The sequence below is a fragment of the Periplaneta americana genome, chromosome 3 (genome assembly GCF_040183065.1).
Source record: "Periplaneta americana isolate PAMFEO1 chromosome 3, P.americana_PAMFEO1_priV1, whole genome shotgun sequence".
NCBI lineage: Eukaryota > Metazoa > Arthropoda > Insecta > Blattodea > Blattidae > Periplaneta > Periplaneta americana.
The window spans coordinates 43,648,797-43,669,880 of NC_091119.1; the positions used below are offsets into that span (position 1 = coordinate 43,648,797).

The following is a 21,084-nucleotide window of genomic DNA, read 5'->3' on the forward strand; positions in this document are numbered from 1 at the left end:
CCCTAACCTGTCACAGGTTCGTATATGCAATATATATAAGCGGAGTACCAAGGGAACTACCTCAGCGCCAGTTTAGTAAAAAAAAATTACGACGTAACTATGAGGAAAGCTAACCTAACCTAAGCAAACTGTAGAACTTAGAATAAGACAAGTTGGAAATTTCTATGTTTCGTGCTTCCCCTAATTTTTTTTACACGAATTTTTCAAAACTACAATACAAACGGACTAAAAATTTGAGGACTGGGACTGAAAGTTGCTACGATGTAGTCTCAATTTCTTGTTCTGATTCTGGCATATCCTATAGTGAAAATCGTGTACAGCTAACCAAACCGTCACATGTCACAAGATTTGCATCCTTCCTGCCTCTCTTCTGTTGTGGACATGACATCAGTAGAATAAAAGTTTCCATCACATAAAAAACATGCCACATGTTGGGCACAGTTTTTTTAAGTTTATTTAACGACGCTGTATCAACTACTAGGTTATTTAGCATCGATGAGATTGGTGATAGTGAGATGGTATTTGGCGAGATGAGGCCAAGGATTCGCCATAGATTACCTGGCATTAACCTTACAGTTGGAGAAAACCTCGGAAAAAAACCAACAAGGTAATCAGCCCAAGCGGGGATCGAACCCGCGCCCAAGCGGACACACTTATCTGATGCAAAGCTCACACATGAATAGTACCAACTAGGCTTACCGTAATATTTGCATCATTACATTAATCTTCATAATCCATTTTACGGTAGATTTATTCTTACTTCATCTTCGCTAACCAAAATACAATTAGACAGTATCCTCATGTCTTCAAAGTCAGTGTTGCCAACACATAAATTATATCCCCGTCAGTCTAACCTGGAAATCCGTCAGAATCCGTCAAAATTTAAGGAAAAGTAAGATCCATTCTATATCTATATATAAATAAAAAGCAAATTTTAACACAACTTACCAGTCTTGATTAAAATAGCAATTTGTCAACCTCTAACTTGATTACGAAGACATCTAAAACAGGGGATTCTTTAACATGGTACTGTACGGGTAGGGCTGTTCAAAAAAAAAGTAAAACCTGCAAAAAAAAATAAACAATTAAAAATGACAGCAGCTAAAAAGTCATAAGACGATGTAAATCGTAATTTCCGCCAGAAAATCCGTCACCCGTCAAAGCCATCCGTCCAGTTGACAACACTGGTCAAAGCAAATGGGTAGACGCAGAGTTGCCAACCTTCGAAAAACCGAAAATCGCACTGGAATAGAAAATTAACCATTTTTTATCACAAAATCGTTCAGGGCTAATTTTCACCAAAATTTGCTACAGTGCCTACAGTACTGTATTTTTTATTGGGTTATTTTACGACGCTGTATTAACACCTCAGGTTATTTAGCGTCTGAATGATATGAAGGTGATAATGCCGGTGAAATGAGTCCGGGGTCCAGCACCGATAGTTACCCAGCATTTGCTCATATTGGGTTGAGAGAAAACCCCGGAAAAACCTCAACCAGATAACTTGCCCCGACCGGGATTCGAACCCGGGCCACCTGGTTTCGCGGCCAGTCGCGCTGACCGTTACTCCACAGGTGTGGACTACAGTACTGTAGGATGTATGTAAAAATAGAAACATTTTTTGAGCTGATAAGAAATGTAAGCCACAGGTTTTTATTACGTCATGACATCGTCGCTTTCAATGATGTTTCAGTAAAATTTTCAGCATTTTAATATTACAGTTTAGCCCTGTTATCTGGAGTGTTTGGATGTAAATGTGACTTTTTTCTGTGTAGGAGTATGTATGTTTTAGAATGGATTACACATGTAATCCAATTCTGAGTGGATTACATGTGTAATCCAAATCTGAGTTTATGATAAATGTAATCCACTGCAGTTTATTATGTCACCAGATCTTCTCTTTCGATGATGAGAGCATGAAATTTTCATTATTTTCCTATTACAGATTAACTCTGATGTCGGATGTGTTTGAATATTTTTACCACTGGCGTTTATTACTTCCTCGCATCTCCGCTTTCAATGACAACAGTGTGAAATTTTCATCATAATCGTCTTACAGTTGAACCCTGAATTCTTGAGTGTTTGGATTTAATTGTGACACTTGGTATCAATATATATGTTTTTAGAATGAATTACAAATAATATAATCCACTGCTTAAAACATCCCATGTTGTCATTTCATTATTACATCACCGCTTTCAATGATGACAGCGTGAAATTTTCTGTTTCTTCCTGTTACAGATTAGCCTTGATGTCTGGATGTTTGTGTATAATTGTGACCTTTTTTCTGTGTAGCAATATGGTATTGCACTGCAGCCTGAGGCTTATTGTGTTTACCCCACCCATTTCGTAGGAATGAGTGTAAGTCCGTAGGCTTGCATTTCTGAGTGTCATGATTCACTGTTTGATATCATCTATTGATTCAGCTACACCTAGTTCTAACGGAGACTGTGATTAACGCTCTTTGCGTCCTTTCCCTTGGGATTTCTGCAGCTTCCTCAGAACAATATACAGGGACATCATTAAATCTTTACTAACAGTTTTAATATTAACCTGGCTATATATTCGGATTAAAGGTCTAGAACCGGAAACACCGCTTGCTCCCCTTTCCAAGACTGGAGTTCGATGATACTGGCGTAAAATACAAATCACTTTACTAGGTATAGGAGGGAAGAAAAGTAATTCATCCATTTATGTAAACTAGGAAATATCGCAATTTTGAGTTTGATAATTTTCATTACGTTTTTGTTTAATCAAAATACAGTACTGTATTAACATTTAGTGTTTTTACTCACGAATTGAGCTATTCATTCGGACGTATTAATTATGCGTATAATATAGAGAATGAAGTTAAATTGAAAAATAATAGCTATATCGATATTAAAACACATTTTTGAAAATGGTGGCCGTTCATTTCGATACAGGCTTCAGTTCTTTTGTGCATATTATCGCACTATAGACTAAGGTACCTAATGCCAATTACCATTTTCATCCTTCGTACGAGTAACTCATGTTGAAATAATTCTATACCTACTCTATAAAAGAGTATCTTACGTACTGTAAATTTAATATTCACTTCTGCCCGATCCGAAAAGATAAAATTAATCAGAAATGCTATCTACTGTCCGTTCAGGTGGTTTTGTCGCAGGGTAGTAGACAGGGGGGGGAACCACGTGACAGTTAATGACTTAACGAGGCCATTTTATTTAAGTTATTTCAAACAGTTGTATAATATTACGTAGATGTCCAATTCCTAACAGAAATTAATGTCTTCAGAAAAGAGCTAAGACAGCCCAGCTACTAGACTTTGCAGAGGGGCGAACAGAAGCGGGGGGGGGAACCGGGATGCGACGTAGGCAAATGGACGACAGTATCTGTGCGAATATATGATTCAATACTGAAAGCTCTTTCGTCACTGGAAAACGCGAACATATTTCTGGAACGTACTGTGATGGACGGTTCTGTGTGGTGGATAGTTGGAAGTTTACTAGTAGAGGGGGTGGGAGTGAAGTACATTAAAAAACTCAGGTACAATAAAAATTGAAGTAAAAATAAAATTATGTCCCTGTACATTATAACGCACTAATAGAACAAAGTACCCGAACTTCGGATGGCAACGCCATGCTCTGCAGGCAACTTCTCTGCCTTGTCCGTGCGGTATGTGGCCTACTCTCCAGGCTTATAGACTCAGTGTGCCGACCGATCGAAGGGGAAAGTAATGCTTGAAATTTTCTTCGATTTCCAGGGTCTCGTACATTTCGAATTTATTTCTGAGGATCGAACTGTCAGCAAGGAGACGTATGTTGTAATTCTTCGACGTCTTCGTGATCCAGTTCTACGAAAAAGACCCAACTTGTGGCAAGGACAATCATGACAATACCCCAGCATATCTGTCGCTCTTGGTAAGCGAATCTCTCACAACACAAAATTGCTGTCCATCCACAGCCACCATGTCCTCCAGATCTTACTCAAGCAGATTTCTATCTATTTTCAAAGGTCAAATCCCTACTCAAGGGAGGCGGTTTGCGTCAGCCGAACAGGTGAAAATTCATGCGACTCGCGCTCTGCGGGAATGAATTAATATACAGGGTCGAAGTGAAATAACATTGCAGATTGAAAGGGACGATAGGGTACACTTAAAGGAATAGAAAACCTATATTATATATTGTAATTAAATGCACGGTTAATTAGAAAATTAAGTTGGAAGTTTCAGCAGTCTGGCAGCATCGCCGCTAACACAATCCTCTTTCTTCTCGTAATACAGATGTAAGAGGTCAACGAACTCAGGTCTGTCTCCCTAGGTGAACTATCTTCCACCGCCCTCTTTGGCTATGATGTTGCTATCTGTTCGCAGCATTCAGTGGCTTGAAATTAGTGGTTTTTAAATTAAATTTACACGAAAACCGTCGGTTATATTGAAATACGCCAGAGAGATAAATGATTCTTTATTAGATTTTCTATCGATATAGGCAAAAATGACTGTCCGACTTGCAATACTTACCGAATAAGAGGGTGCTAAACATTTGGGAAATTTTTTTTTCTGAGAAAACTATGAACTTTCAACCAATATGGTATACTCTTTTTTGTTACAGCTATTCCTTCTGAAAATATACAGTGTTCTTTCACTTCCACTCTTTATATACACAAGTCAATGGTACTGTATCCTGTATTGACCTGAAACTAAGATGAAGTTGAAATTAATGATGGCAAAATGATTCCGACCAAGATCCAATGCCGAAAGTTACCCAGCAGTTCTGTTTCTATTGGTTAAAGGTGAACCTCGGAGAAAACCTCAACCAAGTAACTTGTTCCAACCAGCATTTGAACCAGGGCCTGCTCATATACTGTTATTCCAGTGCAGTAGACTAATGATAATTATATTTTTATGTATGAGCTGTATATTAAGCACGGTAGGAAAGAAACGTAAATCAGAACTTCACACTAATGTTTTATTCTTTTATTTATATTTATATTTTGTAACACATTGCATAACTATCTTTAATAAACATTCACAAATAAATTTATAAGATACTGCTAAATGGAGTGAACTCGTTTATAGTAAGTTATTTCTTCTTGAGCTACTGCTTTTTACACTTCGAGGATTTAGTTCGTATAGAGTTGACATTTTAATTGTTGCAATGCCAAAACCTCCCAACTGTAGAAGACGACGTGGGAAATCCCAGGTCTAATGCTTCGTGCATTAGTTGCTTCCACTCTTTCGTGTGAGTGGCAACTTTTCCTGTAGCAGGTGCTGATGCTGGAGGTCGACCAACGTACACCAGGACCTACACAAAATGTTAATGTATTATAATAATTATTCCACAATTAGAAAAGTGACATTAAAGATATGAAGTAAAATTCTACGAAATCATGGCTGTACCAGAGTTACTTTATCAAAGTCAGTACTGGATCTCCTTATGGTAAAAGGAGGTGGACAGTGATGTTCCCCACATCATCTCATTCTATAAAGAATCCGCAGTTATGAGTATACTATGGATTATTATGGGTTGTTACTTCCTTGGGACATACCTAAAGTTTTAGGTATTCTATCTAAAGTGCTTAGAGTTAAGTTTTTCTAGGAAAATGTGTGTTTAATACATACAATACGTGATTGTCAATTGCAACATATCAGTTTTATTTCGTACAAATTATTTGATATGAATTAACTTCATTAATGAACTGCCATCTACAACAATACCTTAAAGGCTGGTTCACAATAAACCGGAAACGAGAACTAGAATGAAAACGAGAAGCAGAGGACGTGAATATGAAAATTTTTGATTCACAATAAACCGAGAACGTAGACGACTATGCATATTGATATGTATGTCAATAACGATATGTAAAGTCGATATTACGCATTCTGATGTTATTTGTGTATAATTGACCAATGGCGTTCTCTCATGAGTACAAGGCAGCCAACATAAACACAGGTTAACCAACTTCGAAATTTCAACTGAAACATTTCATTAGGTACGGTACTATAAATATCCCCATGCATATTTATTATCACAACCTATTTTAAGTCTACCATAACGTAAAATAATTAGAGAAGAAACATTTGTAATAGAACAAAAATGAACACAACAGTAGTTATTGAATTGAAGCGTGAATATGTAGTGTGTAATACAACCAATACAGTAATAAAATATGATTCGCTTCCGATCGATTTTCAAAGATGCAGCTATTAAAAGCCACGTATTCTCCTTCATTTTCTCATCTTTATACGAGGCGCGCCGCTTATCGTAAACGTGAGGATTTCAATATTAGAATCTCATCAAATAAAACTTGCTCCATGATGCACAGCACAGAACAAAATAATGCATAGGTTATGTCACGCTCTTCTTGCTACAAAATATACGACGACAAAATAGCTTTTAGATAGCAATAGAATGAATCTAGTGGGCTGTGATCGGAAATGTGAACGCCAAAGTTGATACTTGGCCAACTCTTCGTTCCCGATCTCGGGCTCCGGCAAGCTTTTCGTTAATTGTGAATGCTCACATTTAAATGTATACATTTTAACAATTTTACCGTTTTCGTTTTCGTTCCGATTGTCGTTTCCGGTTTATTGTGAACCAGCCTTTAGTTTTCAACCTATTTACAGATTTTTCAACTACTGTACTGATCAATTTGGTAATTTCTTTAAAAACATCCATGAAAATGTGGAAAAGTTAGATACTCTATCATACCAAGAAGTTAAAAACATTCACCTGCAGCATTATGAAGTGCAAATATACCTATAATGAAACCTTTTTACCGATTGATTGTCACAACTATTTAAAAGTTGCTTAATATTAACATAAAATTATCAACTCTTGACAGTTACCATTGAAAATCGTTAAAAAAAAGAAAGTAGGACAAACTTTTGTGCACTGAAAACAGGACAATCCCAGTTAATCAGGATGTATAGTCACTCTAATTATTAAAATAGTCATATACTTTTCATTTGCATTTCCTCACATAATTTGCAGTCTTTCCTAAGAAGTTTCGATTTTACTGCAACTTTCTCTCACATTTCTGATAATCCTACTTGTCTGTGGTGTAATCATGATGAAGATGTGGAACACATTCTATACTGTCCATCCATAAACCACAAAATAAGTAAATTAAAATCATCAGTAACAGTTGCAGAAGACACAGCCCTGCAGTATACAGTATAATGACTACACCCCAACTCTGGCTACTAGCAACAGGCATTTATAATAAACACCAATCAAAATACCCCTAATTTCTCGTGAAAAACAACAACTGAATAGACTACAGTGGACTATAGTGGACTTTATGTTGTCAGCAAACAGCTGGATACATTAAGAAGATTGATTGATTTCTCTCCATGTTCCATATTACAATACATATGAAGACATTATTACAAGAAAAAACCCTTCATCCCTTGTCAAAATTGCTATTTTTCAGAAGAACAATAAAATAAATAGAACAACACATGTCAGCTGTTTCCGTACAACTGGTGTTTATCCTTGTGGCTATTGCACCTGACATGGGTCGTTTTTGGAGTCTATAAACATTTGAAATAGTAGCAAATGTGTCCTTAACTAAATTTCATTAAAAATGACTAGGGCTGTTTTTGTAATAATGCCTTCATATTTTTGACAGCTTATCACCAGCATCGAGTATGAGATGATCGCCCTAACTGACCAAGTACTGCTTCCTCAGTGACGTTAAGCAGGGCAAACAGCTCTTATTCCCGTACGCTACCAGTGTCTTATCTGCTAACCATCGTCTTGCTCAAGCGAAATCTTGAAACCCTCGCAACATAAATAAAAATTACTTTGCAAAACATAACATATAGGACGATTTATGAAGTATGACTCACACTTTGGGAACCAGTTCTACAGAGTGGAAGAGAAATAATCCTGCAGATTGAAAGTGATGATAGGGTACATAGAAAACCTATAGTACGTTTTGTGCTATTTGACTATTTGACTCCACTCTCCAACACTTTTCAACAATCAAACACACCCACATTACAGGCAGAGAAGTTCGAGAGTTGGAAGTTCCAGCAGTCAGGCAACATCGCCGCTAACATACTGTTTTTTATTCTCGTAATACTGATGAAAGAGGTCAACGAACTCAGATCTGTCTGCCAAGGTGAACTATCCCCTACCTTCCTCTCTTGCTACAACATTGCGATGTGGTCGTACCGTTCAAAGACTTCAAATTAGTGCTTTTTAAATTAAATTTACACAAAACCTTCCACAATATTGAAATATGCCAGAGGGGAAAATAATTTGTTATTAGATATTCTATCGATATGGACAAAAATCACTACCCTACTCGCAATAGTTACCAAATAAGAAGGTATTAAACATTTGAAAAAAATACTTTTTTTTTTTCTAAGAAAACTATGAACTTTCCACCAATATGGTATTACACTTTTTTTGTTACATACAACATGCGCTATTTGTTCTGAAAATCTGACGGGTTATTTCCTTTGATTTGATTACCCCCCTTGATTTGATTACCTGGTTGGGTTTTTCCGAGGTTTTCCCCAGCCAAAAGGCAAATGCCGGGTAATATTTTGGCGAATCCTCGGATCTCACCTCATCTCACTACATCTCGCCAAAATATTGTAAAAAATTGCACAAAATTGTAAAAATTGTAGAAAATGACTAAATTGTAAAACTATAAAAATTTGTAAAAATTGTAATTGTAATATTGTAAAATATTTGACTTGTTCCACATCTTAAAGCTTCATTGCTCATGTAATATATATGGAATAAAATAAATGAATGAATGAATGAAACATCCACTCTGGATGGGTTATTTTGAGCAAAAACGTCATAGGAACGTAGGTTCAATATATTTAAGAAGCTCCAGCTGTTCGAAATATTAGAATGGATTTGAGGGAGGTGGGATATGATGATAGAGACTGGATTAATCTTGCACAGGATAGAGACCGATGGCGGGTTTATGCGAGGGCGGCAATGAACCTTCGGGTTCCTTAAAATCCACCATTAAGTAAGTAAGTAAATAAGTAAGTAGTAAAGGGAGTCAATTAAAAGTATATAGAGAGATAAAAAAAATACTGTATTAAACAGAAAATTAACTTACTTTAGTCTGAGAGAAATTTTGGAGCCACCACTGGTACTAATGATAAGCATTTTAGAAAAATGCTGCGTCCAATCAAGTTTTATATATATATTGATAACACAGACCGGGTAGCTCAGTTGGTAGAGCAGCTGGCTACCGACTGGAAGGTCCGGGGTTCGATCATCCCAGGTGGTGACAGGATTTTTTCTCGTTGCCAAACTTTCAGAACGGCCCCGAGGTTCACTCAGCCTCCTATAAAATTGAGTACCGTGTCCTTCCCGGGGGTAAAAGGCGGTCAGAGCGTGGTGCCGACCACACCAACTCATTCTAGTGCCGAGGTCATGGAAAGCATGGGGCTGTACCTCCATGCCCCCCAAGTGCCTTCATGGCATGTTACGGGGATACCACAGTCTACTATATACAGTCGCGAAGCTCAATACGTAGAAAATATGCAAACATTAGATAGTTGCTCACCACTAGGATCGCTAATATCGCCTCATTACAGGCAATGCAAAATAGTGCCGTCACAGTCTATTGTTTCTAGCACCCTCAAAACACAAGCTTCGTAACTGTATATAGTAGGCTGTGGGGATACCTTTTTGATAACACAATCTCAAGGGAAAATATTGGAACTCTTTGCATTATAATCCACAGTTAATTCCCGATTTACCACGAAAATCGTCTGTAGCTGCATTTAGATTGGCAACAGGCCATGACTGTTGCATATAATTAGAATATATCAGTCCCCTAACTGCCCATTGTGCACTCAAACCAACAAATGGATTCGGAACACCTCAAAATCTGTGCTTCAGTGGCTGACCATGATAATATCTTTTAAAAATATTGGAGTGCAAGAGGTCAAATGACTTTATTGTCAAACGCTTGGCATTAGAAAACAACAACATATTCAATTATGGTTTAAAATGTAAATCATAGGCAATTACTTAGGGCCATAATCATAGACATTCTTAGCGCGGGCTTCTGGTGGATGATCAACGAACTAAAGTTTTTCGTATTCATAAACCAGTGTTAGCGATATGATATGATATGAAATGAATCCTGTACAAGTAATCAGTCGATACCTGGGGTTAGTTTAGCACGCTCGTAGCGCGGGCTAGCGAAATGTCTATACATAGCACCCTTAAGGTTTAAAGCCTAATATTAAGACCAGTTAAAGTTGAGGTGGACATACTGTGAAAGTTGATACCAAGGAGATACCAAGACTTACTGCTCAGGGAGAACTAGATAATCATAACAAACTAGGCCTCATACAGAAAAATAAAATGTTTTTCTAATGATTCGGTGAGTTTGATTGTTATATAAACAACTTTCCTATGTTAATTGAAACTATTATGGATTTTACTTTGGTTAATGACGAGTTTCGGCTTTATTTCCGCCATCTTCAGATTTATAGTGAGGTTCTGTGCTTGTTTCCAGTTTCTTCTTTTTGGTGCCTCGGTGGGGGTGCATCAAATAGGGTGTGTGTTCTGAAATTTAGTTGTGTGTTGCGTATGTGCTTTTATGTTTTTGTTAGTGTTGATAGTGGTAGTGAAAAGTGTGTAAATGATAAGATTACATACATCTCTTTTCGTGTCCTGGAGGGCTGTAGAGAAGCGAGGCAAGATGTAGCTCCAGGCACCACTGTTCTTGTGCTCTTCCTGCACCCAGCAGATTTCTGCGTTGGGATATCTGTCCGCCTCTGCTCTCACTAGGTCGAATGGGAATGGACACAGCTCTTCGATACGGCTGATGGCTATGTGCGTCTGCAGCTTCTTCATTTCTCTCTCTTTGCTGTTAATTTATCACAATAAACACTAAATCTTAGTGACACATTAGGTAACCGATAGAAAAATAATTTGCAACCATAAACATGAGTATTTATTATATATTATTTACCTCTCCCTTGCTCTGTCTTCTCTTTTCTATTTTTGTCCCATCTGTCCTCTCTCTTTTATCTCTTTTTTCATTATCCTCCCTGCCTGTCTTTCCTAAGTGTCCTCCCTCCGCCCTCTCTTTTTTCTGTCCTCTCTCTCTTCTTTCTGTCCTGTCCACTCCGTCTTCTCTCTCCTCTCTGTCTTCTCTGTCCCTCTCTTTCCTATTTGTCCCCTTCATCACTTCTGTCCTCATTCTGTCCCATCTCTCCTCTTTTTCCTCTCTATTCTCTCAGTCCTCTTTCTGTTCCCTTTGTCCTCTCTCTCTCTGTCCTCTGTGTACACTCTGTCCTTTCTGCGTTTTCTCTGTTCTGTCTCCTTTCCGTTCTCTCTGTCCTGCGTTTGTCTTCTCTGAGTCCTTTGTCTTTTCTCTCTCCTGTCTGTCCTGTCCTGGCTCTTTCCTTTCTCTGTCTTTCCCCTATCCTCTCTGTCCTCTGTGTTGTCTCTTACCTTACTTTGTCATCTCTCTACACTTTCTCTCCTCTGACTTCTTTGTCCTCGCTGTACTCCCTGTTCTCTCTGACCTCTTTGTCATATCTGTACTCTCTGTATTCTATCCTCTCTCTGTTCTCTCTTCGTCCTTTCTCTATTCTTACCGTCCTCTCTCTCCTCACTGTCCTCTGTCTTCTTCCCGTCCTTTCTCTGTTCTCAAGTTGTCCTCTCTGTGCTCTTTTTCGTCACTCTGCCCTCTCTGTCCTCCCTGTCTTCTCTCTCCTATACGTGTACTCTCTCTGTCTTATCTATCCTCTCTGTCCTCCCCCTGTCCTCTCATTCCTCTTTGTCTTCTGCCTCTCTGCTGTCTCTCCTGTTTGCTTTCTCTATCTTCTCGGTCTTGTCTGTCCCCTCTGTACACTTGCTTCCTCTCTGTCTTCTGTATCCTCTCTTCGTGTTCTCTCTGTCCTCTCTCTTCTTTATGTCCCCTCTTTAGACTCTGTCCTCTCTTCGTCCTCTGCTCTTTTCTTCTCTTTGTTTTGCCTCTATCATCTCTCTGTCGTTTCTCTATTCTCTCCGATCTCTCTCTCTGTTCCCTCAGTCCTCTCTGCTTTTCCTCTGTCCTTTCTTTCCTCCCTGTTCCCTCTGTCCTCAATATGTCCTCTCGGCCTTTCCTGTCATTTCTTCCTCTCTGTGTTCCGTCTGTGTCCACACTTTTCTCTCTGTCTTCCCTGATCTATCTGTCTTATCTATCCTCAATGTCCTCTCTTTTCTCTCTGTCATTCCTCTTTCTCCTCTGTCTTCTCTCCTCACCCTCTTCCCTCCATCCTCTCTGTCCTCCTTGTCTTCTCTATTCTTCCTCTGTCCTCTTTCTGACCTCTCCATATCCTCTCTCTACTCTCTGTCCCCTCCGTCTGCTCTGTCCTCTTTCTGTTTCCTATGTCCTCTGTGTCCTATCTATCCCCTTTGTCGTCTCGTCCCTTCTATCCTCTCTGTCCTATTTGTTCTCTCTCTGCCCGCTCTGTCGTTTCTCTTTCCACTCTCTGCGCTCCCTGAACTCTCTCTGTAGTCTATGTTCTCCTTCTGTCCTCTCTTTGTTCTCTGTCCTCCCTGGTCATACCTGGCTTCACGTCATTCATTACATAACGATAGTCTAAGCACAACTAAGCTAATATCCTCATGTTGTGGTATAAATTCCTACCTTTACTGATAATGTAACATATTTGTATTAGTGATATCTTACTATAGGTCGTAGAATACTCGACCGCTGCAGAAAATGAGACGCTTGACTTGTTTTGGGTTCTTAGTGGCAGGTCCAAGATCAAAAAGCACTCTTTGAAAGCCTGTGCCTGGAAAGAAAATTGAGATAACAGTAGACTAAATGACTTACAGGCTTCCTCTCCGCAACGTCCATTTCAACAATTGAAAGTAAAATTTCATCATGTTATCATTATTCTTATCTACTATGAATGATCTATTCTCTAAAAAAAATACTTCACTAAAATATCTAGAACTAATAAAGGAGAACAAGTGACTACAGATTGATCAGTTAGACATGAGCTACGACCTTGCTGATTATTAGTAAACATGCGGGGATGCTACAGTGAAAAGGTCGGGTCTCTGAGCCCCTTCGTTCTCCTTGTGCAAAGAAAAGTCTGTTTTGGAAAGTCAAAATGACCATTTTTTGAAACTTTGCCGGCCCCTACTATACAAATGCCTGGGGGCAGTGGGTTAGTAATACACTGTGTCCCAAAAGTCATGGTGGGGTTTCAGAGGATTGTATTTTTTGAATGAATAGAGGTAGAAATGTAATATTGGTGCCAGATGAAAATAAAACTCTTAAAGTTTTTCGTCTGTAAGTTTGAAGCACTGAATGAAATAAAAGACCGTAACAATTGAACAAATGCAATAATTTTCATTGTTATAATTAAATATACAAAATGAATGTCCAAAGAAAAATGCACTGTGTTTTGTGACTGGCAAAATTTGAATCTTTGACTCGTGTACGATGTGAATTTTGTCGCGAATTTAATGGAGAACCACCACACGCGAATCACATTCGTCGTTGGGATAGACAGTTAAAAGAGACTGGAAGTCTATTAGTGAAAACGTCTGGAAGACCATAGAAAAATTACATGTTACATGCACTTCATCCACATGATTACCATAACACTTAAGGTATGAGCTTTCTGTGGATATGCTTAATGAGTCACATGAATGATGCCTTATTGGTGTTATTTACAAGCAGAAACCGGAAGTTTAGGCATTATGAATCATTAAAATAGGCAGGCAAAAAGGCATAATAAATAGCTAAAATAAGCAGGCAAAAATGCATTATAAATGGCTAAAATACGCAATAAAAGGCAATTACAAAAACCTTGCATTAGACACACAATCTTGCACTTTCCACAAAGGGATTTCGGCAGCAAGAAAAGCTTTACATAAGTCGAATGCAAATTGAGATTTTCGACTCGATGTTGCAATTACTGTTGGAAGCAAAGAAATCTTCTTCCCAGTAGCCTTGGAAAGTGCATTTTTGTGTTTGGTTGTACTGATTATGTTGCGATATGAAATATTTAGCTAGCTACAACAACGTCGCAATGAAAACTGAAAGAAAAATAACCGTTAAAAATAACGTTAGACCTGCACTCATTGTTGTCTTGTCAAATAAACACAAGCGATAATTAAAACGCTTACTGTTATACATTTTTGCACGGCAGCACTCATTGTTGCAAAGAGAATATGAACTGACTGAAAGACAATAATATACTGTGACGGCCACGTGAGGTTCGATCTCACGACCGACGGAGGAAGGGCTAAGGTCGGCCGGCGCGGAGGTTGCGCGCGCATCTGCTTCCTGTGGCATGTGCTGTGGCTTAGGGAGTAGAGTGGAGTGGGGAGAGAGCAAACTGCTACGTGCGGAGTGAAGGGGGGACGGACCCTCCCGAATCGTTCAGAAGTCCGTCGAAGCGGAAAAATCCCGAGCTCGAACCTTCCAGGCTACGTCGCTATGGTTATAAAAGAAGAAACGCGAGTGAACTTGGAGAGTCATCCAGTCGGTCAGTCAGAGAGTAAGTCAGTGGACAGCAAGTTAGTCTTGTGTAGCAGTGAAGCCAGCTTCGAGACTAGAGCGCGACTTGAGTTGTGTCCGTAACTGTGGAGCCTAAAGCCCGGAGTTCGAGTGCAGTGGACTGCAGTTGGAGGGACCTGAGTTCGAAGTTCAGCGGATCGTCTCTGAAGGTCTGGGGTTCGAGATTGTGTGAACGCAGTGACTGAGCTAGAAGAACTAGCCAAGACAAACGAGCTGTGAACTGAGAACTGACAGTTCTGTGTTGTAAATAGTGCTTTGTGAATATTAGTTAAGATTTACAGTTCATTGTTGTTCGTAATAGTCCAAGTAAATTGTCATTGTCGTTTGTGGAGTGCAATAACGAACGCTGTGTTGCTGTGCGGAGAGCAAATCCCATTGTTGACGGGAGTGAAATTAAATTGTAAAAAGTGAAGGGTAATTGTTGTGTTGGAAGAATAAACTACATTGTTGTTCAGTATAGAAAATTCGGTGAAGTCACTTTCATTGTAGCGGTTATAGAAATAAATTAACATATGCCTGGAGGCAATTTTTAATAATACATTAATAAATAATAGCTAAACAATCAAATAAAGGCAAAAAAATATATTTTATAAATTAGCCATTCATATTAAAAAAAAGGCAGAAAAGGGCAACATAAAACTGTGACGTTTCAATCACAAAGGTATAATTCGTACAGATTTACTTTCAAAATGAAGACAGATTTAACACATTTAAAAAGGCATTCTGCCAAAGTTACGATCTCTGTTTATGAGGTTCAAACCTGTCTTCAGACAGTTGACTAAACAACTTACATAAATTAGTATTAAATTTTCTTAGCTCTCAAGAAAAATTTCAATTTAGAATATGCGATTACTTCAGGAAAAGAAAGACATTCACTTTATAGACTAGAACAGCGAAAGTTCCAAAATGCGCCCATAGTAATAATAGTATTAGTGGTTGTAGTAACAGCAATTAATAACATTAATGTGAAAGAATCTGTTAAGAGGTAGTAGAATTTGACCAACTGGTTGACTTTACGGTCACGTCTCTTCTTTACTTTAACAACACCGACAGCTTTTCTTATACTGTTCTCCAACCAGGAGATTAACCGTGAAAGGAATGTGCTTACTATTGCGTCATCTATTGGAGCGAAGTAGATAGATAATATTACCGCTATAACGTCAGTTTAAAAAATATGCGCTCTCCTGCATATGTTATTTCCTGTATGGAGGGATTAAAATACCAGGAGATTAACCGTGATCTAATTTTGTAACTAGGTACGGTACCGTAGTATAAATATGTGTGTATCAGTGTTATCGTTTGTGCTTTGAGAGTCAGCCAATGGAGATGCGTGTACCCACGTGTGTGATCTTATGACATAATATTCATTCATAGCATTACCCCGCTGCGTCTCATTCCCCTGAGACTTTCTTCTGGTTGGAGTAAGTTACAGTGTAGAACTCTGACTCTACCATGCCATACTGAATATAATGTTAACGGGGTCAAAGGATATCTCTTGCTTAAAAGCGGTTTAAAGTTATTTTATTCCATTTAGCATTTTAGAATTTGTACCCAGTGTGTATCTAGTAAAAAAAAGGTCTGTTTTTAACCAACTGACCTTCCGCCAAATCGCAAAGGGCCGATCGTAACGTGTTTCCTCTCAATAAAATCTTTGGAGTAAATAGTATGAGAGGCTTGCGAAACGGCATCTTGATTTGGCGTCTCAGGACATGGAAGTAATTTGCAGGTGTTGTTGGATTGGCTATAATCCAGTTAACTTCCCTCATTTGTTTGACGACGCTCTCTTCATCCGTAAGGCATGACGGATAGTCAGGATCGTCCTTGCACATCTGCAGAAACCGTTCCATGCGGGCACTGGAATGTTCGGGTCCTGCACCTAGAAATACAGCAACACTCATTGATAACGCTCCGAAGATTATTTTTTAGTTGCATTATACAGGGTGATTCAGTGACTGTGCTACAAAATTTTAGGGATGATAGAGGTCATCAATATGAACAATTTTCATATAGGAACCAATGTCTGGAAACGTTCCGTTTCGTAGTTACAAGCGTAATGTTAGACAGTGTACCAGCTAAAAATCGAACTCAGGGCCATCCTTTTGAATTTTGGTTGCAGACGACCTGTTTCTGCAAACGTTGCAAGGCTTAATCAATCAAAATATCATTTGCGATGCCAACTAGCTTATACCACCAACGTTCACAGGACCAAGTCGTGCAACCAAACTTCAAAAGGATGGCATTCAGTTAGAATCTAGCTAGTTACATTGACTAACATATCTTGGATTTTTACTACCAAACGAAAGGTTTCCGGACATAGGTTTCTATAGGCCTATAAAAGTTGTTTATAATTGTCTTCTCTATCATCCCTAAAAGTTTGTAATATAGTCACTGAATCACCCTGTATATTTATGTGTGTGGTCCGAAAATGGTGCAATTTTAACAAGAAAGTAACCTATTGTAATGCTATAAAGATAGATTGTGGGATTTTCGCTAAAATACGCCTTTCCAGTATCTCTGATGCCGAAATAGTTATTATTATTCTCTAGGTATCTTTCACCGATTGTCAGCAGCGTAGCAGTCCAATTGCATCTCTCGTACCTTTTCCCTTCCTGAAACCAAATTGCTCTTCATATAACTCTCCTTCCATCTTAGAATATAAACGTCGAGTCAGTATTCGAAAGACGATCTTTGCCAAGTGCGATATCAGGCTGAAAGTTCTGAACTCATTACATTTATTTACATTTATTATGCTTTATTTACTGAAAATTGGCATTTAAAAGTGACATGAATGTTAATGCTATGATAATGAGTTTCTCTCACTAAAGACAGTGATTGTCTTCGCCTGGAGACTATTTGGACTGGGAACATAATTTATATATAATTTATGTAGGCTTATAATCTTATCTTATGTAAGAATCAAAACTGAAAATTCGTTTCAACTTATTTAGAGTTCATGAAACGAAAGTTTTTACGTGGGTGTATATTAAATGACAACAGTTCAAGGAGACAAACTATAAAAATAATCTTTCATAATCTTTCGAAGTGTGTGACAAAGAGTGTATTGCCCTTACCTTCCATGCCATGCGGAAGCAGTAAGACAAGCCCCATTTGTCTGTGCCATTTATCTTCCCCAGACGAGAGATAACAATCCACAACAGTCTGGGCAGTGTTGAGGAAGTCCCCAAATTGTGCTTCCCACATTACAAGAACATTCGGATTTGTCATCGAGTATCCTAATTCAAAGCCCACGATGCCGTACTCACACAACGAGCTGTAAGCAAAAGAAACTACTGTATGTACATAGTTTAAATGGACAACACATTGATAATCAGTCTTCCTATTTATTTACAGAATACCAAAGCAGAAAATTATGAGGAACCATTATTTCTATGAAAAAATTCAGTGTTGACATCTCTCATATCACTTTACGGTGTTTTGACATACAGTATAAAATATAGGACTTCATGGACAGAAATAGGTGTATACATTAGCACAGATGCAAGGTGCATGCATACAGTATTTATGTCAAATATTTTGGGGACAAATTCCTAACAATAAAACACTGAAAAACTTTCATATAAACATGGATCTGAAAGTGCTTATAGTTTCAGAGTTAGTAACCAATTTGTACTTAAATTAACTCCTGAAGAGTAGTTAACTCAAAAGAGCTTCATGTTGTTAACTTTTTCTTTAGAATAAATCATGAGATTTGTTTTCCTTTATTTGATTGTCTTTTGTTTGCTTGGTTGTTAGCATAATAACAAAAATGTGTTCAGTGAATATAGGCGGTTTCTCATAAAAGAATTGCACCATTTAATGGACCTCTGCACGTTATTACGGTATGTGGTACCTGCATGATGGCGTTTTAGTTCACTCTAGTCTGAGAGCTCGTCGTCATCTGAATCGCCGTTTTCCGCAAAGAGGGATTGGTCGAGAGGGATCTATTGTATGGCCTGCCCGATCGCCAGATTTAAATTAAATGGTCTTTCATTTCTGGGGACATATAAAATCCATAGTTTATGCAACTCCTCTATCTAATGTACACGTTCTTAAAAAGCGTATCCTAAATGGATCTGAACAAATATGAAACACTCCAGATGTTTTTCAACATAGTACGACAAAGCATGGAACGCAGGTTTAGGGGATATATCGACGCAGGAGCAATTTTTGGATTTTTTTTTGTAGTAAGCTGCTGTACTACAAGTTTGTTTGTTAGTAATAAATTAGAATAACTCTGAAAATAAGCGTTTTCAGGTCCATGTTTAGCCTATATGAACTCTTTTCTAATGTTTTGTTGTTAGGAATACATCTCCAAAATACGAGTATATGAAACCATACTGCCTGTACATGCATACATACATTACATGCATACACTCATACTAAGTTCGTACGTACATATCTACACACACATTAGGTATTTACTTTTTTTCATTATCTGTCACAGTGATTTAGAACTAGCGCGCTGGACTTACAAGTCAGTAGACCCGGGTAAATCCTGAATTTACAATTCATGCTGTGCTAGCCCTTGGTCCAGGCAATACAGAAGTTTTCTCCGGGTACTCCAGTTCCCCTGTGAGACCCAAACAGTTCTCCATTATCATCATCATCATCATCATCATCATCATCATCATCATCATCATCATCATCATCATCATCATCATCATCATCATCATCATCACCATCATCATCCATGACGAGTGTACCTAATGTGTATCCACCGCCTGTGGTGCACTCTGGATAGTTTCTGACGAATTAAGCGGTTTATGCTTCTCGGAACTAGCGATATCTATAATTCACGCTCATATGGGGCGAATAAGGCAAGTTAAGGACAGTGCAATTTCAAAAGAAAGCAAGACTTTTTTCATTATATCCTAAGATATATTACATATTCTACCTATATTGGGAAAAATAAATTGCAAATAGAACATATCTAATGAAATATAATGAGTGTGTCTTAATGTTTAATAAAGAAACCATTGGAACATCTTTCCTAATCATAGTGCGTCGTCTGTCCTAATATTGGCGAAAAGATGGAAAACTGTAACATCATTTTTAATTTCCAAATATGTTTTATATTGCGCCATTCTTCAAGCAATGATTTTATGAACAAAATAACTATTTGTGTAGAGAATAATAATTTTTGGTCTCACATAATTATCTGTGATGGTTACCATTTGTTATTAACGGAGAAAAATTCGCTGCGACACCTAGGATCGAACCCGAGTCTTCCAGTTCGGCGTAGCTCAGTGTGCAGAACTGGGAGACCTGGGTTCGATCTTCGGCGCCGAAGCGAATTTTTCTCCGTTGGATCATCTACAGACAATCAACCAGGTCATACAAAAAACGGACGAATTCAATATTCCCCTCTATCTCGCATTTATAGATTTCAAGAAAGCATTTGACTCGGTAGAACACTCCTGTGTATTACAGGCGCTGAGTAACCAGGGAGTCGAGCACAAATATATCAACATCCTAACTAAGCTCTACGGAGACTCGCACGCCATCGTGATGACAGAACGAGAAGGACAAATATTCAGAATAGGAAGAGGAGGATCCGATCTCACAAAAGCTATTTACTAGCCTCCTGGAAGACATATTCCGTAAGCTAAAGTGGAAGAAAAGACATGGAATCAATATAAACGGATATCGGCTGACGAACCTAAGATTCGCGGACGACATCGTACTTTTCGCTAAAAACGCCACCGACCTACAAGAGATGATACAGGAACTAAGCGATTGCAGCGCACACGCAGGCCTAAGCATGAACATGGAAAAAACCCAAGTCATGACGAACAGCCAACCACAACCAATCCAAGTCAACGCAACCAGATTACAGTACGTGGAGGAATACATCTATCTGGGCCAATTGGTCGGATTCAAAAGCTGCATGACGAGAGAACTAAAAAGAAGAATTGCATCAGCATGGAGAGCTTTCTGGTCACTGCAATTCATACTCCTTGACAAGAAACTGAACCGCAAACTAAAGCTGGAGGTGCTGCAATCCTGTATCTTCCCAACCTTACTGTACGGCTGTCAGACCTGGAAACTGACCGTGAACCAGAAGACGCAGATCCAGATCTGCCAGCGCAAAATGGAGAGGAAAATCCTAGGACTCTCCCTCAGAGACAAGATTTCCAACACCAGACTCAAGCAGATGACAAACACCAGAGACATGGCACACCAAGGGGAACGCCTGAAATGGAAATGGGGAGGCCACGTGTCGAGACTCCAAGGCTGCAGATGGGCGCATATTTCCACCACGTGGGACCCACGCATCGGGAGGCGAAACCGAGGAAGACCTGGGACAGATGGGCGGACTTCTTCAAGAGCCTAGCTGGACCCCTGTGGTCCAGAACAGCCAAGAACCGAGAAGAATGGAGATCGCTACAGTTTGCCAGTATCGAGTGAGAGCGCAAGTGTACACACACAAACGACGAACAAAACTTATATAGAACAGAATCTACAGTCATGCGGATTAGCTCACCGCATGATCTCTAAAGAGCTCCCCTTTTAGGAGGCCATAGCCCTTCACGGGAAATCCAAAGGCTATTTCATTTCATTCATTCATTCATTCATTCA

General features: G+C 38.8%; 1 protein-coding gene across 1 annotated transcript in view; it reads right to left on the bottom strand.

Moving 5' to 3' along the window:
• Positions 1 to 4,977: 4,977 nt before the first annotated feature.
• The window catches only part of LOC138697100 (2-oxoglutarate dehydrogenase complex component E1-like), a 42,603-nt gene continuing 26,496 nt past the window's right edge, over positions 4,978 to 21,084 (bottom strand). Inside the window, exons 7-11 of the mRNA XM_069822694.1 lie at positions 17,577 to 17,776; positions 16,103 to 16,381; positions 12,658 to 12,763; positions 10,632 to 10,842; positions 4,978 to 5,285 (exon numbers count right to left, since the gene is read on the bottom strand). Coding sequence (XP_069678795.1) covers positions 5,127 to 5,285; positions 10,632 to 10,842; positions 12,658 to 12,763; positions 16,103 to 16,381; positions 17,577 to 17,776 — 955 coding nt within the window. The 3' untranslated portion in view covers positions 4,978 to 5,126. The remainder of the gene's footprint in view (positions 5,286 to 10,631; positions 10,843 to 12,657; positions 12,764 to 16,102; positions 16,382 to 17,576; positions 17,777 to 21,084) is intronic.